This window comes from Muscardinus avellanarius (genome assembly GCF_963383645.1).
Source record: "Muscardinus avellanarius genome assembly, chromosome: 21".
Taxonomy (NCBI): domain Eukaryota; kingdom Metazoa; phylum Chordata; class Mammalia; order Rodentia; family Gliridae; genus Muscardinus; species Muscardinus avellanarius.
Genome location: NC_137807.1, coordinates 18,260,792 through 18,280,733, shown reverse-complemented (window position 1 = coordinate 18,280,733; position 19,942 = coordinate 18,260,792). Strand labels below are relative to the sequence as shown.

Genomic DNA, 19,942 nt, shown 5'->3' with positions numbered 1-19,942 from the left:
GAGACAGACTTAACTTAGTGAGACACTGTTTCACATTTACAAACAGAGCCGGGTGTGGTGGCGCACACTTGGAATCCCAGCCTTCGGGAGGCTGAGACAGGAGGATCGCGGTTCGTGGCCAGCCTCAGCTACTTAGGGAGGCCCTTCTCAACTCAGTGAGACCCTGTTTCAAGAAATAAGAAGACTAAAAAATAGGGCTGGGGATGTAGCTCGGAGGTAGAATGCCCCTGGGTTCCATCCCCGGTTTCGCGCGCGCGTGCGCACACACACACACACACACACACACATACACACAATTACAAAGAGCTGGGGTGTAGCGCAGGTACAATGCCCCTGAGGTCAACTCATACCAAAAAAAAAAAAAAAAAAGGAAGGGGTCACAGCACAGTGGCACACACCTGTAATCTCAAAAACTCAGGAGACTGAGGCAGAAGGATCACAAGTTTGAGGCCAGCCTTAGCCACTTAGCAAGATCCTGTTTCAAAATAAAAAATAAAGCCAGGTGTGGTGACACATGACTATAATCCCAGTACTTGGGAGGCTGAGAAAGGAGGATTGCTACAGACTCAGCAAGTAGTGAGACTCTCATCAACTTAGTGAGACCCTGTTACAAAATAAAAATAAAGCAAGTTTGGGGTACAGCCTTAAGGTAGAATGCCTCTGTGTTTAATGCCTAGTAACACACACGCACAGACACACACACACACACACACACACACACTCACCCATACGCACACACACTCACATACTAATAATCATCATCGTCAAAATAAAAAGGGCTAGGAGCTGGGCGTGGTGGCGCACGCTTGTAATCCCAGCGCTTGGGAGGCTGAGACAGGAGGATCGCACAGGTTCGAAGCCAGCCTCAACTACTTAGTGAGGCTCTCAGCAACTTAGTGAGACCCTGTTTCCAAAATAAAGAATAAGCCGGGCGTGGTGGCGCACGCTTGTCATCCCAGCATTTGGGAGGCTGAGACAGGAGGATCGAGGTTTGAGGACAGCCTCAGCTACTACTTAGGCCCTTTGCAAATCAGTGAGACCCTGTTTCAAAATAAAAAATAAAATATAGGGCTGGGGGTGTCACTCAGAGGTAAAATGACCCTGGGCTCTATCCCCAGTACCAAAAAAAAAAAAAAAAAAAAAAAGAAAAGAAAAGAAAAAAGAAAAAGAAAAGAGCTGGGGATGCAGCTCAGTGGTAGAGTACTGCTGAGTCCAGTGCCCGGTACTGTTGAAAAAAGGAGGAGCATCAGATATTTCCACCATTACAAAAAGCCTTACCGCCAGTTCCTTTAAAGAGCATAGTACTTTGGTTTAAATGGGTTGCTGGGGGCTGGGTGTGTGCTTAGCCTGGCTACAGTCCCCAGCACCAAAATAATGTGCGGATGGGTGGGACCAGGAATATAGCCTAGCGGTTGAGCACTCGTCCAGACTGCACGAGACCGAGTTCAGACTCCAGCACGGGGCTGGGGGCAGTAAAATGATTAAGAGACTCACAGACCAGTGGGGCAGGGCGAGGCGCTTCTTTGATCACCGTTCAAGATAAGCCAGTGCTGTCGTGTCTGCGGCAGCAGGTGACTTGTTCTAGATCCCCTGGTTCCTGTCTGTTCTAGGCCCAGCCTTGCAAGTTTACCTCTTGCCTGGTTTTCTTAGACTGACTTATAACAGAGATATTGCCCACCAGAAAGCTGAGACTTGAAGCTTTAAAATGTCTTCTGCTTGCCGGGCGTGGTGGCGCACGCTTGTCATCCCCGCGCTGGGGAGGCGGAGACAGGAGGATCGCGCAGGTTCAAAGCCAGCCGCGCGCGCTGGCTTAGGAGACCCTGTTTCCAAAATGAAAATGTAAAAATAGGTCTGGGAGTGTAGCCCCGAGGTAGAAGGGCTTCCAGGAACCCCAGTACCACCAAAAAAAAAAAAAAAAAAAAAGTCTTCTGCCTTCTGTTTCCTTATGCAGACGATTTCCAGTATGAATTTCTTCTTCAAGATTAAGGAGGTTGCCGGGCGCGGTGGTGCATGCTTGTCATCCCAGCCTTCAGGAGGAGGCTGAGACCGGAGGATCGCGGTTCGCGGACAGCCTCAGCTACTTAGTGAGGCCCTCCGCAACTCAGTGAGACCCTGTTTCAAAAATAAAGAATAAAAAATAGGGCAGGGGGTGTAGCTCGGAGGTCAAACGCCCCTGAGTTCCATCCCCAAACCCGCAAAAAAAAAAAAAAAAAAAAAGATTAAGGAGGCTGTTTATTTATAAATAAATATTGAAATTAGATCCATTTGTACTGGCATATTACGTAGACAGACAAATGTTATACATCATCAAAGTGTGGTAGAATAGATTGTGCTGGTGCTGGCAGTAAAATACTTCCAGGGACTTTGGTTAATTAATGACAAATTTTCTTCTGTTGAGTTCTGCTGAGTCGGAGACTTCTCACGGAGTCCCTTCCTAAACTGAGGTTTGGCTTAATCTCTCCGTATACGTCATAGAATTAGATGCTGATAGGTTAATAGTTCTCTCTCTCTCTCAGTGGTAGAGTTTGCTTAGCCTGCGTGATACTCGGAGCTCTGTCTCCAGCACACAGAAAAGAAAAAACCCAACTATCTTCTTTTTTCTTTTGGCGGTACTGGGGTTCCTGGAAGCCCTTCTACCTCCGGGCTACACATCCAGACCTATTATATATATATATATATATATATATATATATATATATATTTTTTTTTTTTTTTTTTTTTTTTTTTTTAAATTTGGAAACAGGGTCTCTTAAGCCAGCACGGCTGGCTCCAAACCAGCGCGATCCCCCCGTCTCCGCCTCCCAAGCGAGGGGATTACAAGCGTGCCCACCACGCCCGGCCCAACTATCTTTTTTTATGCGTGTGGTACTGGGGGTGGAATCTAGGGACCTTCACCTCCGCACTACATCTCAGCCCTCTTCTATCTTTTATTTGGAAACAGGGTCTCATGCCTTGCTATCCTCTGCTTCCCGAGTTCTGGGATTGCAGGCGTGCGCCACCACGTCCAGCTCCCCAACTATGATAAATAGAAATTTCTCAGGCACGACTGCATATTCCAGTTGGCTATTCCTGGCAAAAACACATGTACTTCCCAGTGACAGCCATGGCATGTTTGCGATGGGCCCTGCCTGGGGAGGGGGGTGTCCATCCTCAAGACAAGAGCCAGATGGCAACAAAGGTGCCCAAGCTGTTCCAGTTTGGACCTTCTCTGCCTTAACAATTGTTTCATAATTTTTCCTTTTTTTCATTTTGCAGTACTGAGGATTAAACCCAGGGGCATTTTGCCTCTGAGCTACACCATCCAACCCCATTTTATTTTTTTATACTGAAACAGGGTTTCACTAAGTCACTAAGGGCCTCGCTAAGTTTCTGAGGCTGGCCTTGAACTGGCCGTCCTCCTCTCCCAGCCTCCCAAGTATTAGGATGACAGGCGTGTGCCACCTTGCCCAGCTGTTTCTTGAGTCTTTACTTAGCAAAAATGAGGTGTTTGCTATGCCTCTATGAAGTGTTTTCCTGAGTCTTCTGCTAACTCTAGTCCTGGCCTTCATATATGTTCAGTTTTTCTTGGAATGGTTGAAGTAATACAATATTTCATCTGTCAATAGAAATGAATAAATTAGAGGTTCAAATGGAAGACCTCAAGTCCCTTTCCAAAAGTATAAATTCTTTAGTCAAAACAACTTTGAGAAGCATGGCCTTTTCTTCTGTGACTTGTGGGTGTGTGTCGGGGGTGCTGGGAATTGAACCCAGGCCTTTGTGCGTGCCGAGCATGTGCTTGACTCCTGAGCTACATTCCCAAACCCCAGTTAGCGTTCTTAAGTACACTGTCTCCCTAAATGAAAAGGAAGATCTAAAAGATAATTTAATGGGAAAACTACTGATGCTTAAAAAATTACAGTGAATAGCCAGGTGTGGGGTGCAGGTTTGTAATCCCAGCATTCAGGAGGCTGAGACAGGTGCATTCAGGATTTCGGCCAGCCTCAGCTACTTAGTGAGAGGCCCTTGCAACTCAGTGAGACCCTGTTTCAAAATAAGGAATAAAAAATGGGACTGTGTGTATAGCTTGGAGGTAGTATGCCCCTGGGTTCAATCCCCAGTCCCACCAAAAATAAAAAATAAAAATAACAGTGATTATTTATGTAGTAATTCCACTTTGGGCAAAAGTATAGCTTGTTCTAGGGCCATTTTGCACTGTTAATGTATAATCCAAGAACATAGCACATGACTGTCTTGATTTTTTTTTTTTTTTTTTTGTGGTACTGGGGTTCCTGGAAACCCTTCTACCTCCAGACTACACTCCCAGACCCATTTTTATATTTTTATTTGGAGACAGGGTCTCTTAAGCCAGCGCGGCTGACTTCAAACCTAAACGATCCTCCTGTCTCCGCCTCCCAAGCGCAGGGATTACAAGGTGCGCCACCACGCCCGGCTTTATTCTTTATTTTTAAACAGGTCTCATTGAGTTGCTAAGGTCCTCACTAAGTAGTAGCTGTCTGTGAACCGCGATCCTCCTGTCTCAACCTCCCCAATGCTGGGATTACAAGCCTGCACAACCACGCCTGGCACTAGGTGATTTTGTAACAGATCTCACTCAGATATCATATTATCACATCTGTAAACATTCAGAATGTATGTCCAAATGATAAGAATTTTCAAAAACACAGTGAACAGTACCATTATTACACCTAAAAAAAATTAATAAATTCTAGAAGTCATCAGGTACCTAAACATTGTTCAAATGTTCCTGGTTTTTCTTGTCAGTACTTTTCACAGTTCAGTCAGGATCAATACAAGGTGCGCTCAGATGGCGTGAATCTTAAGTCCCTACTATCCGGTTTCTTCTCTTTTTTCTTTCTTGTTGGGGTCCATTTGTTGACAATGTCATTTCTTAGGTGTCTCTTCAGAGGGAGGGCCCACATGGGAGGCACGTTGGGTTTTTTGGTCACAGAATTCTTCCTTTATTAGAGAAGTATGTAGAATTTGAGAATTTTAATCAACCCAGGCTTTTGAGTCTTAATTCTATTTTGTTAGATTTTTAATTTTATTTTTTTTGCGGGTCTGGGGATGGAATCCAGGGGCATTTGACCTCTGAGCCACACCCTCTGCCCTATTTTTTATTCTTTATTTTGAAACCGGGTCTCACTGAGTTGCTGAGAGCCTCACTAAGTAGCTGAGGCTGTCCCCGAACCACGATCCTCCTGTCTCCACCTCCCAAGTGCGGGGATTACGAGCGTGCGCCACCACGCCCGGCTTATTTTGTTAGATCTTGACATTGTATGTTTAGAGTAAAGGGATCTTGAGAGCATACGAGTCAAGTCTCCTCATTTTGCAGATGAAAACATGGATAAAGCCAAGGCCTTAGGTGTCTGTGTTATTTTCTCAGATTGAACCATGTCAGCTACTTACCTGGTTGTCTGGAGCCTTCCTCTTTATTCTACTGACTCTCAGCATGTGTAGAGGGCACCCTGCGCTGCCCCCTCTCTGCCTTAGGCCTGATAGCCTCCTTCCTATGTCACAGGATCAGTGCTCTTGGGAGGAGCACGGGTGAGCACTGGTCATGAGCACTCATCATGAGAGATGGGAGGCCTACCTGTCAGGTAGGTCAGGGTTGGGACCTGCCACCCCAGGGTCACAGGCCCCTTACCATAGGCTGTGCATAACTAAAATCAGTACCTCGTAGTTCGTTGGCTGTCTCGGAGCAAAGGGCAGCTAGCTCAGGAGCGTGGGCTTTGACGATATCTCTACAGGTTCCCACCGGGTGCCATTCTCTAGTTGAAATCCCAAAGAACAGAAAATATTCCCACTCTGCTGCTCTTTTAAGATGCTAAATTTAATGTGTATTGCTTCATGTTAACTTCACACTGAGCTGAAAACAGCCAGGTTCTTCCAACATCAGATCAGTAGAGGAGCTGAACTGCCCCACACAGAGTGGACACTGAACTCTGAGGGAGTAAAGTAAGCCGGGATGCTCACGAGAATCACGGATAGAGACTTGACTATATGTGATTCTGCCGGAAAACCAGGAATCTTCTAGACTCGAATAAGAAAAACATTCTGTTTCTAAATGGTGCGCCTTTGGACAAATAATGTGTTAGCTTTTTATTACTGTGACAAATACCTGAGATAATCAACTTATAAAGACAGAAGGTTGGTTTTAGTTCATTTTAGAGGTCACAGCCCCACTGCTTTTGGACTGGAGCGAGGCCACTCATCACGGGGGGCATGCCCTGTGGAACAGAGCTGCTCCCCTCACAGCTAGGAAGTGAGAGAGAGGAAGAGGAAGGGGCAGGGCCCCATACTCCCTGGCTGTCTTTATTATTATTATTATTATTATTATTATTATTACATTTATTTATTTATTTATTTTTTGCAGTACTGAGGATGGAACCCAGGGGCATTCTACCTCTGAGTGACACCCCCAGCCCTATTAGTAAGGCTTTCTATCTCCAGGCTATACTCCCAGACCTATTTTATACTTTATTTGGAAACAGGATCTCAGTAAGTTGCAGAGGGCCTCACTCAGTAGCTGAGGCTGGCTTCGTACCTTTGCGATCCTCTTGTCTCAGCCTCCCAAGTGCGGGGATTACAAGCGCACACGCCACTACACCCAGCTCCCAGCCCTACTTTTTAGTCTATTTATTTATTTATTTATTTATTTATTTATTTATTTATTTTGGTGGTACTGGGGTTCCTGGAAGCCCGTCTATCTCCGGGCTACACTCCCAGACCTATTTTATTTTTGGAAACAGGGTCTCCTAAGCCAGTGCGGCTGGCTTCGAACCTGTGCGATCCTCCTGTCTCTGCCTCCCAAGCGCGGGGATTACAAGCGTGCGCCACCACGCCCGGCCTAGTCTTTTTATTTTTTGAAACAGTGTCTCACTGAGTTGCAAAGGAGCCTCACTAAGTAGCGAGGCTGGCTTTGAACCTGTGTGATCCTCCTGTCTCAGCCTCCCAGGCGCGGGGATTACAAGCGTGCCCACCACGCCTGGCTCATATATGCTTTTAAGCCTGATGATAGCCTGATAAGTTTGAACAAGATTGTCGTGGTTGTGTGCTCACCTGCTCATATTATTACTGCCTTTCGGAGCTATTTTTATGGACCACAATAAACTATATTATCATGATGGTTACAGTATTTCCAAACTTGTAATAAAGTTTGACTGTATACTTTTATGATTACATAATGATAATGATTCTTGGATAGCCTACTATGTGCTGGGGCTATGCTTGCATATCCCCTAGTTGTTCTGACTCCCTTGAGCTGTAGATAATAGATAGAACCCCCACTTTGCCAGCGCAGAAACTGAGGGCCAGCGGTGAACCGGGAGGCTAAAGCCTGACTCCAGAGCCTGGCGTGTGTTTTCCTCACTGGCTCACTTTGTTGCTGGTTTCCTTGATATCCTGATAAGAGCTTTCTTAGCTAATTTATTTTTCCTTTACAGTGCTGGGGGTCGAACCCAGGGGCATTGTGCCTCCAAGGTATACAAGCTATACAAGCCCTATTTTTTGTTCTTTATTTTAGCGTGGTCTCACTAGGGCCTCACTAAGTAGCTGAGGTTTTTCTCAAACTTGCCATCCTCCTGTCTCAGCCTCCCAAGTACTGGGGTTACAAGCCTGTGCCACCACGCCCAGCTTATTGTTTCTCTTTTCTTTTCTTTTTTTTTTTTTTAGCTTTTTTGCAGCCTCACAGGCTATAGCGCAGTCATTGCTGCCAAGTATGAAATGCTCCAGCTCCAAATGTCCTCTGTCTACACACAGTAACCTGGTCTGTCCACACGAACGTGCTGGGGACTTCCATAGTCCTAGCCCTAGTATGGGCCTCTGTCCTCAGTTCCAGTCTTGTGTAGCCTTCTGCATTTTCTGCATCCACTCTCAGTTGTCTAAGAGGTGTCTCAGACATAAAGCATCCAAAGCCGAACCCTGGATTTCCCAAACACTCCTCCTGAAGATGCTTCTTCAGGGTAGGAAACAGCACCACTACTCACCCGGCTTCCAGGCCCAACTCCCTGCAGCAATTCCTTGCCACCCCCTTCCCTCAGACCCTGTGTTCACATGCCCAGCAAAGCTATTTTTGGCTCTACCTTCAAAATATATCTAGGGCTTGGGGTATAGCTCAGTGGTGAAGTGTGTGCTTAGTGTGCACCAAAGCCCTGATTTCCCAGCACCAGGAAACACACACACACACACACACACACACACACACACATTTTGGTACCCATAGCTACCAGCCACCATCCTAGTTCAAGTGAGCCTTCTACATGATCCGCTAACTGATATTCCTGCAGAATTCTTACCTCTGCAATTCTTCCTCTTAGCAGATAGACAGTTATATTAAAAGATAAGTCAGAGCCGGGCGTGGTGGCGCACGCTTGTAATCCCAGCATTGGGGAGGCTGAGACCTGGAGGATCACAGTTCACAGACAGCCTCAGGTACTTAGTGAGGCCCTCTGCAACTCAGTGAGACCAGGTTTCAAAATAAAGAATAAAGCCGGGCGTGGTGGTGCACGCTTGTCATCCCTGCGCTTGGGAGGCAGAGACGAGAGGATCGCACTGGTTCGAGGCCAGTCTCAGCTGGTTTAAGAGACCCTGTTTCCAAATAAAATAACCCGGAGTGTAACCCGGAGATAGAAGGGTTTCCAGGAACCCCAGTACCACACACACACAAAAAAGACAAAATAAAGAATAAAAAATAGGGCAGGGGGTGTAGCTCAGAGGTAGAATGCCCCTGGGCTCCATCCCCAGACCCGCAAAAAAGAAGAAAAAAAGTTAAGTTGGGTCATGCCATTTAGTTTTTGTTTTGTTTTGTTTTGTTTTTGTGTGGTCCTAGGGATTGAACTCAGGGGCACTCCACCTCTGAACTACACCCCCAGCCCTTTGTATTATTATTTTGCTATGTCACTGCAGCTGACTTTGAACCCACGATCCTCTTGTTTCAGCCTCCCAATTACTGGGATTACAGGCATGTGCCACCACACCTGACTCCATTTATTTATTTACATATATTTTTAGTGGTATTGGGGATTGAACCCAGGTCATTGTGTCTCTAAGCTATGCCCCCAGCCCTTTTTGTTTTTTGTTTTGAGACAGGATCTTGCTAGTTGCCAAGAGGAGCAGATTGATAGTGCCCAGTCCTGGGGAGCACCGTGCCCCTGGCAGGGCTTCGCACCCACCCTGCCCTCTACCAGCAGCGTCCTTCCCAGCGCCTTCACCCTCGCGCCCTCCCTCCCCCGCCGTGCTCCTTTCCAGGACCCTGGCCTATCCATGTGCTTGCTAGTTTTGCGTGGCTTCTTATGTGCCCATTTCCCTGTTAGCAGGTGAGCCCCATGAGCCAGCGACTTTATCACCACCGTAGCCCCAGTGCTGTGAACTGTCAGGCCCCTGGTAAATACTGAACAGATATTTGCTGGATAAATTAATGACTAGTATCCTAGACATTAAGTCTTTGCCGCCACACAGTCTCTTTCACTGGATACATAAATATACAAGGGGCCACGGGCCTCATTTTGTGTTTTTAGTGTTTAAGCCGCTCCGTTTTTACCTAGCTAAAGCTTGTGTCCGTTTTTGAGCAGTAGAAAAGAAGGGAGTGTGGTGGCACAGGCCTGTAACCCTAGTACTTGGGAGGCTGAAACAGGAGAGTCACAGTTCGAAGCCAGCCTCAGCAACTGAGCTTTTTGTTTCAAAGTAAAAAACAAAATAGGGCTAGGGGTGCAGCTCAGAGGTAGAATGCCTCTGGGTTCAACCTCCAGTGCCAAGGGGGGGTGGGAGAAGGAAGGGAAGGTCCTCATAACATACCCCAGTGTTCTGATGAAATCAAGACGCATAGATAACCTTAAATCCAGAACACTCTTGTTTGGTTTTCTGTGTGTGTGTGTGTGTGTGTGTGTGTGTGTGTGTGTGTGTGTTACTGGGGGTGGAACCCAGAGGCTTTCTACCTCCGGGCTATACTCCCAGACCTATTTTTGGAAACAGGGTCTCACTAAGTTGCCGAGAGCCTCACTAAGTGGCTGAGGCTGGCTTCGAACCTGTGCGATCCTCCTGTCTCAGCCTCACAAGCGCGGGGATGACAAGCGTGCGCCACCAAGCCCGGCTTTTGTTTGGTTTTCTTGCTTTTCCCCACAGTTGATATGCACTAGGCAAGTCCGGTGCAAACAAAAATCATGAAAACCTGGTACGCTGCCTTTGTTTCTCTAGTGCAACTGAGAATAAGATTGGGTCCCAGAGGAACAAACCAAGACAGACACGCCTGCTCTCGGCTCCCGCAACCCATTCATGAGTATGTTCTGTGTGTGGATGGCTGCCGCGCTCTTCTGCTTTGCAAAGCAAGCTGTCTGTGAGTTCTGGGAATGAGACCCACGGTCGCTGCCTGTGACCTGCGGCTGCCCATTGGTTGACCTGCGTTTCTGCCTCCTGGGTCGCTCCTCACCACCTTTGTAAAAAAATCTTTTTGTTTAAGGGGTTCTTTTCTTTTCTTTTCTTTGTCTTTTTTGATCCGGGGATCGAACCCAGAGCACTGCACCTGCAAAGCAGACGCTTTGCCACATACATCCCGACCCCATAAATCTGTTTTTTTTTTAATTGTATATAGTTAAGGTGTGCAACATGATGTTTTAATGTGTACAATCTGATGGGAGAAAAATGTATTAACACTTTGCAATTAAAATCCTAGCAGTTGGCAAAGGTTGGCTTGTATTCTTAGAATCATCTAATCTTGGCTCCCAAACAGAACCATCTGGGTAGCCTTTTAGACATACAGGTTCCCAGCCAGGCATCATGGCGCCACCACCTATAAGCTCAGCACTTGGGAGGTTGAGACAGGAGGATCACAGGTTCACAGCCAGCCTCAGCATCTTAGCGAGGCCCTCCACAATTTAGGCCCTCTTTCTTTTCTTTCTTTTCTTTTTTTTTTTTTTTTTTTTTTTTCAGTAGTGGGGATGGAACCCAGGGGCATTCTACCCTCAGCCCTATTTTTTGTTCTTTATTTTGAAACAGGGTCTTGCTGAGTTGCAAAGGGCCTAAGTAGTAGCTGAGGCTGTCTGCTAACAGGCCCTGTTTAAAAAAAATACACACACACACACACACACACACACACATAGGACTGGGGCTGTGTAGCTCAGAGATAGGATATGCTGGGTTCACACCCCAATACCACCAAAACAAAAGAAAGAAAGAGAGGAGAAATAAATAAATAATAAGTAAGTAATAAATAATGAAATTCAGGCTCCCAGATTCCACTGTAGTCCAGGGTTAGATGCACACAATACGTATTGTATTGTATGCATCTCTGTCTCCCTGATAGACAGTGAATACAGCAGGCCTTCCTATCCAGCCTGGTTTGGTTGACTCGGTGGGCGATGCACAGGGCTGATCGTATGTTCCTAGTAATAATAAGTGCTTTGAAGCAAACAAGGGCAGGAACGAGGCGATGGGGAGGTAACACCAGGCGACAATGGGAAATATTAGAGGAGGAAGGTCTTGGGCAGGAAATGGTGCGGCACTGTCACAGAATTAAAGCAGACCAGCAGTGTGCCTGGAGCACAGCTGGTGACCAGGAGGAGAGCCCAGGTGCCTGGGGAAGGGGCTGGGGCCGCATCACGGAGGCCTTGGAACCCCCCCCCCCCCGAGTTGGGTTTTGTGCACAGCGCTTTTGCTCTGAGATGAGAAGGGGGACAAAGTGTCATCAAGGGTGGAGGGGGAGACAGTGTTTAAGTCAGCGTGTAAGAAAGTCAACAGGAGCTGGCATGGTGGTCACGCTTGTCATCCCAGCATTTGAGAGGCTGAGACAGGAGGATCGCGGTTCACAGGCAGCCTCAGCTGCTTAGTGAGGCCCTGTTTCAAAATAAAGAATAAAATAATAGGGCTGGGGTGTATCTCAGAGGTAGAATGTCCCTGGGTTCCATCTCCAGTATTGCAAGAAAAAAAGGAAGAAAGGAAGAAAAGAAAGAAAGAAAGAGAAAGAAAAAAGAAGAAAAGAAAGTCAACAGGGCTTGCTGGGGAGCTGGGTGAGGAAGAGGATGGAGAGCACGGGTGGCGGCGAGAGGGTTCTGCTAGACACAGTGCAGGATGTGGCCACAGGCCTGGACTGGCTGTTAATCCAAGTATATTAAAGAATACTTTTCGGCCCAGCATGGTGGTGCATGCCTGTTATCCCAGTACTTGGGAGGCTGAGACAAGAGGATTGAAGGTTCACGGCCAGCCTCAGCAGCTTAGTGAGGCCCTGCTTCCAAATAAAAATCAAAATAGGTCGGGGGTGTAGCTCAGAAGTAAAATGCACCTGGATTCCATCCCCAGGACCACAAAAAGGAAAAAAAAAAAAGAATACCTTTCTTCTGGGTTGGTGAGTTGACATGTGTAAAGCTCTGAGGGCAGCTTGGCCCGCGGTCAAGTGCTATGTAAATATTAGGACCGATGCGGACGAGGGGACTCGCCCAAGGTTGCGCAGCTGGCCGGCAGCGTCGGCACAGGAAGCCGGGCCGGCCGCGGCTGCGCCTATGTCCTGGCACGCCGGGCCGCTTCCAGCTGCTGCCCTTGAACTTCACGCAGACTCTCGGTAGAGAGTTTGGTCGTCACGGCACATGATGAGTCACACTTACTGTCACACACGAGTGTGGCACCGAGCAGGATCCAGTTGCCGGGGTTTTCTGTGGAGCCTAAAATTTCAGATTCTTTTGCTTATCCATAAAGCAATGCCATTCCAGACAAAACACTGGGTCTGGATGCTGGGAGGAGGGGTGCTGAAGGAGGAGGAGTATTCTGTGGATCGTTGAGTTTTTTATTTTCTTTTTCTTTTTTGTAGTACTGAGGAATTGAACCCAGGGGCATTCTACCTCTAAGCTACACACTAAGTAGCTGAGGCTGGTTGTGAACCTGTGATCCTTCTGTCTCAGTAATCTCCCAAGTACTAGGATTACAAGTGTGTGCAACCGTGCCTGGTCTACTCCAGATCTTTTTGTGTGTGTGGGGGTGGGGGGGTCTGGAGATGGAACCCAGGGGCATTTGACCTCTGAGCTACATCCCCTGCCCAATTTTTTATTCTTTATTTTGAAACAGGGTCTCACTGAGTTGTAGAGGGCCTCACCAAGTAGCTGAGGCTGTCTGCGAACCGCGATCCTCTGGTCTCGGCCTCCCGAATGCTGGGATTACAAGTGTGCGCCACCACGCCCGGCTACTCCAGATCTTTTTATTTTGAAATGGGGTCTTGCTAAGTTGCTGAGGCTGGCCTTGAACTTGTGGTCCTCCTATCTCAGTCTCCCAAGTGCTAGAGAATTACAGGCATGCGCCCATGCCTGGCTAGGTTTTCTATATTAAAAGAAATGTCTCCCACAGTCTGGATGTGCTCGTGCTGGCCACACGCCCACTAGGCCAGAGTAGGCACGACACTTAGGAGTCCAGAATCCCGGAAGTTATAGGTCACCGTGCACCGGGAGAAGGAGTGGAGTAAAGCGGGGCCTGTTCGTGTCACCCCCAGGCCGTCAGGTTTCTGGTGATACATCCTAAGAAGTGTTTGAAGCGCTTCTCCCTGTCAGTTTCAACTAAGCTAATTTTGAGAAATGGCTCTTTGTACTGTGCCTTTCTCATGAACCTCTGGGAGTTTAATGCGTACAATATGTGTGTGTGTGGTGGGGGATCCTGTCGGCCTCAGCTCCCAGCCCCCGGAGTCTGGAAACAGCTTTCAGCAGCCCATGATTGCACCTGCAAGAATTTGTCATTTAATGAAATAGGACCCCAGACTGTTTTCAGTGTGTCCTGCAGGGAAGAATTTCAGAAAGAGGGGAGACAGCCTGCCACGCCGACCCTCCCCTCCTCGGTCGACTGCCTGGTTGTTGCACCTCTGTCTCAGGCAGCGTGGGGAGGGCTGTTCCTCATTATCTGGGAATGTGAGTCATTCCCAGACTGTGATTGGGATTCCAAAGCATCGCTGTGTCCGATGGTCTTATTAAATCCAAGCGTCCGTGTAGCCTCTCAGACTGTAGGAGAGCTCAGTTACGGCAGGCGACCTGGTTCTAGTTACCGCACTGGGACGCTGGCGAGGGCAGTGACCCCCTCCGAGTACCCAGGATTCCACACGCGGGGCTGTTGCCAACGGTCCCCAGGCTTGGGGGTTTCCTGGTTCACTTCATGGGCTTCAGGACATTTCGGCTTCCTGTTTATCTCTTGTTGGAATCTGCACACTGTCCTCTGGTCCCAACAGGCCAGATTAGCCAAGAAAGAAGCGTTTGCAGGGTACCTCCTAGGCTCACTCAGCCCCAGCACTTGTGTCTAGCTGCACCGCGTCCAGGATCCTGCAAGACACTATCCATTTCCAGCTTGGTCCAAACAAAACACAAAACACCAACCAGAGAGGGAGGAAACTATAAACGTTGCCAGAAGATTAGTACGCTCTGTCTGTCTTTTTCCTAGAGTGTTTCACAGCCAATGGTGCAGATTATAGGGGGACCCAGAACTGGACGGCCGTGCGAGGCGGGAAGCCATGTCTGTTCTGGAATGAGACTTTCCAGCACCCGTACAACACTCTCAAGTACCCCAATGGGGAGGGCGGCCTCGGGGAGCACAACTACTGCAGGTAAGATGGGGCCGTCTTTCTTCCTTCCTTCCTTCCTTCCTTCCTTCCTTCCTTCCTTCCTTCTTTCCTTCCTTTCTTTCTTTCCTTATTGTGGTGCAGGGGATGGAACCCAGGGGGCATTCTACCTCCAATCTACACCCCCAGCCCTATTTTTTAATCTTTATTTTGAAACCAGGTCTCACTGAGTTGCGGAGGGCCTCACTAAGTAGCTGAGGCTGTCACGAACCGCGATCCTCCGGTCTCAGCCTCCCGAATGCTGGGATGACAAGTGTGCGCCACCACGCCCGGCTTATTCTTTATTTTGAAACAGGGTCTCACTGATTTGCAAAGGGCCTCACTAAGTAGTTGAGACTGTTCGCCAAATGTGATCCTCCTGTCTCAGCCTCCCAATGCTGAGATTACAAGTGTGTGTGTGTGTGTGTGTGTACACCACATAAGGCCTGGTTTATTTTATTCTTTATTTTGAAACAAAGTCTTACTAAGTAGTAGAGAGCCAGGGCAAACCTGCGATCCTCCTATCTCAGCCTTCCAAGTATTGGTGGTGTACCCAACCATACCCAGCCCATCTTTGTTTTGTTTTGTTTTGTTTTGGTGGTACTGGGGATGGAATCCTTCTACCTCTAGGCTACACTCCCAGACCTATTTTATATTTTATTTGGAAACAGGGTCTTTTAAGCCAGCCAGCAAGGCTGGCTTCGAACCTGCACTATCCTCCTGTCTCCGCCTCCCAAGCGAGGGGATTATAAGCATGTGCCACCACGTCCATCTTTATTTTTTTAATTAAATTTTTTTTCCATGGTGGTGCAACTTAGGAGCCCTCCACAACTTAGTGAGACCCTGTTTCAAAAATAAAGAATAAGCCGGTAGTGGTGGCGCACACTTGTAATTCCTGTGCTTGGGAGGCAGAGATAGGAGGATTGCAGAGGTTCGAAGCCAGCCTCTCTGGCGTAAGAGACCCTGTTTCAAAATATAAAAAAACAAATAGGTCTGGGATTGTCGCCTGCAGGTAGAAGGGTTTCTAGGAACCCCAGTACCACCAAAAAAAAAAAAAAAAAAAGGGCTGGGGGTGTAGCTTGGAGGTAGAATGCCCCTGGATTCTATCCCCAGTAGAAAAAAAAAAAAAAAAATTGGAGCTAGGAGTGGTGGCACACGCTTGTAATCCCATTATTTGGGAGGCTGAGACAGGAGGATAACAGTTCTCAGGCCACCTCAGTTACTTAGCAAGGCCCTTTGCAACTCAACGGAGACTGTTTTAAAATAATAAAAAATCGCCTAGTGTGGTGGCACACGCTAGTAATCTCAGCGCTTGGGAGGCTGGGACAGGAGGATCGCACAGGTTCAAAGCAGCTTCAGATACTTAGTGAGGCTCTCAGCAACTTAATGAGACCCTGTTTCCGAATAAAGTATAGAACAGGTGTGGGAGTATAGCCTGGAGGTAGAAAGCCCCCTGGGTTCTGCCCCCAGTACCACCAAAATAATATAATAATAATTAATAATAATAATAATAATAATAATAATAATAAATAATATGGACCTGGGTTCCATCCCCAGAACTGGAAAAAAAAAATTAGTACTGGGGACTAGGGCATCAGCTGCTGAGCTATACTCCCAGTTCTTTTCATTTTCTCTTTTGGAACAGGGTCTTATTAAGTTACCAAGACTCTTGCTAAGTTGCCGAGGCTGGCTGTGAACCTGCAACCCTTCTATTTTAACCTCCCAAGTACTGGGATTCCAGGTGTGTGCCACTGGCCTGTCTTGTAAAAAATCTCTTATCTCTTTTTCTATCCCTGCTCATGAGTAAGAAAAGTTTTCTTGTCTCCTTCGGGCCAGCTCAGAAAGCCTTTCCTGTCACTATTTTAAAACTCTTCATCAAGCCGGGCGTGGCAGCGCACACTTGTAATCCCAGCATTTGGGAGGCTGAGACAGGGGGATCGTGGTTTGAGGACAGCCTCAGCTACTAGCGAGGCCTTTTGCAACTCGGTGAGACCCTGTTTCAAAATAAAGAATAAAATTAGGGCTGGGAGTATAGCTTGGAAGTAGACTGCCCCTGGGTTTTCATCCCCAGTACCGCAAACAAAGCAAAACAACAAAACAACAAAAAACCCTTCTCATCCCACCTTACAAACACAGTCTGACGCTATTTCTCAGCATGGCTTGCTTTGGTACTGGTACCCAGATCACTACTGTCCAGTCTTTCTATCTGATCACCAACTTGTTTTTTTTTTAATTTTTTTTTATGTGGTACTAGTGATTGAACCCAGGGGCAGTCTACCTCCAAGATAGATCCCCATCCCTATTTTTTATTTTTTATTTTGAAACAGGGTCTCACTAAGTTGCACAGAGCCTCACTAAGTATACCTGAGGCTGTCCACAAACCCAGATCCTCCTGTCTTAGCCTCCCAAGTACTGGGATTACAAGCGTGCGCCACAATGCCCAGCTGGGAGGCCTTTTTTAATTAACTACCAGTAGACAATTCAGATAACAAAATGCAGTGTTTACACCATTGCTATGTTAAAACTCTTTATCCAAAACCTCCCTTCTTAGCCGGACGTGGTGACGCATGCTTGTCATCCCCGCGCTTGGGAGGCTGAGACAGGAGGATCGCACAGTTTCGAAGCCAGCCTCAGCTACTTAGTGAGGCTCTTGGCAACTTAGTGAGACCCTGTTTCCAAATAAAATATAAAATAGATCTGGGAGTATAGCCCGGAGGTTGAAAGCCTCTGGGTTCATCCCCAGTACTACCCCAAAAAAAAAAAAAAACCAAAAAAAAACTCCCTTCTGCCTCTTAGCAAAAGAGGCTGCCTGTCTCATTCAACCTCCAGCCAGACCAGGATAACCTCGGGCACATCTGCATTTATCACATTTGTACTGTGGCCGCTTTTCAGTGGACTCAGGTGGTATTGTTTTTGTTTTTAGAGCTGGGCTTTGCTCTGTGGCCCAGGCTCGTATTGAACTCAAGATCTCAAGTCGTCCTCCTGATGCATCTACCAGGCCTTGGTAGCAAGAGCTGTTAATCTCACATCTGTGGCATATTCATGGCTTTTCTAGAAAGATGATCCGTGGCTTTGAAGAGATGCTCAGAGTTAACCGTGACTGGAAACAAGTGAGGAATCGGTGGTGCGCAGGGACCAGAGCAGAGACTAAGCACCTTCCGCTGTACCTCTCAGCTACTTGCACTCGAGGTCCTGGTAATATGACTCATGGCTGAGGAACGTGTTAAATTTAATCATTATTAGGACAGGTGCAGGGGCTGCCTCTTGAGCCCCTGGGACAGGGAAGAATGATTTCAGAACTCCGCACCGTGTCCCTGTCCTGCTGCTATGTTGGCATTTCAACCATATCGGTGCCAGCTGAGCCAACACGCCTACTCCTGTGTTGCGTGGGCCACGCTGTTTGCCTTCGGTCTCCAAGCACCTCTGCTTAACACTCGGGTCCTTGGGCTCAGCCTGAAGCCCCCAGGCACACCATGTGTTCCTCACCCTGCACCTTCAGCTGTGTGAGTGTGTGTCTAGGAACTGGGCCTGCCCGGTTTTATTTTTATGTTGCTATCAGGCCTCTCTAAATTGCCAGGGGTGGTCTGGAATGTGCGATCCTCTTGTGTCAGCCTCTCAAGTACAAGGTTCACAAGTGTATGCCGCCACACCTAGCTAAGAGCTCCTATTTTTAAGTTTGACTCTAAGGTAAATTTTAAATTTTCAGTAAGGCTTAACTTCTATGAAAAACATAAAAAGAATAGATTGGCACCCCTGTCTCTATCCAGGCTCCCTGAAACACATCAGTAAGTGTTCATTAAAAGCACCAAAAGCCGGCTGTAATCCCAGTACTTGAAAGACTGAGACAGGAGGATCGCAGGTTCGTGGCCAGCCTCAGCTACTGAGTGAGGCTCTCTGCAACTTAGTGAGATCTTGTTTCAAAGTAAAGAATAAAAAAATAAGGCTTAGGGTATAGCTCGTAGGTAGAATGCCCCTGGTTTCCATCCCCAGTACTGCTAAAAAAAAAAAAAAAAGAAAAGAAAAGAAAAGAAAAGGTGGGGGGTGGAGGGCCAGGACTGCCTTTCTCCTGAGCCTCAGCAGACACAACTCTCTCCTTTGATTTCATGGAATGTACCAGACCTGAATTACCAGTTTATACTTCAGAAAGGCAGGGTGCAGTTGTCGATTGTTATCACATCAGAGTCCAGGCCTTTTGTTGTAGCACGGCAGTGAAGTAAGGATGAATTTGCTTGGTCTGTATGGAGCTATTCTGCTGCTTTTCAGAGTGGCCTTGACATTGAGAATAAACAGTTGTTTTCCAAGGGCTTTACCCAATACTACATCAAAGGAAAACCACAGCGGAGGCTGTTTAAAGAAGGGCCTTGTGAGTCCTCCCACTTTGATTTCGCAGCTGACACCCGACACCGTGTTTGTCTGGTGGACTCTTCAGACCCCTCCCCGCTGGGGGCTGGGCCTGAGGTGTCTGGAGGGGGGGGTAGAGGAGTTGGTGCTGGCACCTGCCTTTGGGCACAAGAAATAAAGGGACCCTTTGTGCCCGGGGAAGCTTATCTTTTAGGCCACACAATAGGCTTATCCCACCCAGGCTCCGCTGCTGGGGTCTTTGTGCCCATGTCCGGCCTAACCAGGCGCGTCAAGTTTCCAGTATCTGAGTCTAAATGACAGGCTGGGGGGGCTTCTCTGTGTCCAGCAGCCCTGCCATCTGCTCACACACTCCAGCAGCCAGCAGCCTCACGGCAGAGCTGAGTAGAGAGACCCTGAAGGGCCTTGGTCCCAAGCTGTCTTCATTTAGGAATGTGAGAATAAATCTTTAAAAAATATTATTGCCACATCAGAAGTTAGTGCCAGAATGACAAGGTCACAGGTTCTAACTGCAACTCTAGCACTTTTTGAGAATTGATCTGAGGGGTCATTGTTTTGAAGAAGGTTTAGGACCTATTTCTTTCTCTTTTTTCTTTCTTTTTTTTTTTTTTTCTTCTTTTTTGGTGGTACTGGGGATGGAACACAGGGACTTTCTACCTCTGGGCTATCCTCCCAGACCTGTTTGGAAACAGGGTCTCACTAAATTGCTGAGAGCCTAAGTAGCTGAGGCTGGCTTCGAACCTGTGCGATCCTCCTGTCTCAGCCTCCCAAGCGCGGGGATGACAAACTGCGCCGCACGCCCGGCTGGTTTGGGACCTATTTCTATCAAATGTGAGCTGGCCCACGTGATGCTGGTGGGAGCTTGTCAGCAGAGTCTATATCATGTGAATTTGATTTTACTGTTTAAAAAATTACACAGTTGAGCCAGACACAGTGGTACTCGCCTGTCATCCCAGAATTTGGGAGGCTGTAACAGGAAGATTGCAAGCTCGAAGCCAGCCTCAGCAACTTAGTGACACCCTGTTTCAT

At 47.5% G+C, this 19,942-nt stretch overlaps 1 protein-coding gene across 2 annotated transcripts in view; it reads left to right on the top strand.

Annotated features, from left to right (window-relative positions):
* The window catches only part of KREMEN1 (kringle containing transmembrane protein 1), a gene marked incomplete at both ends in the record, with an annotated part of 65,011 nt that overhangs the window by 12,308 nt on the left and 32,761 nt on the right, over nucleotides 1–19,942 (top strand). For both annotated transcript variants that reach the window (XM_080717739.1, XM_080717738.1), the window contains one exon: nucleotides 14,398–14,560. In XM_080717739.1, the coding sequence (XP_080573865.1) occupies nucleotides 14,398–14,560 (163 nt within the window). The remainder of the gene's footprint in view (nucleotides 1–14,397; nucleotides 14,561–19,942) is intronic.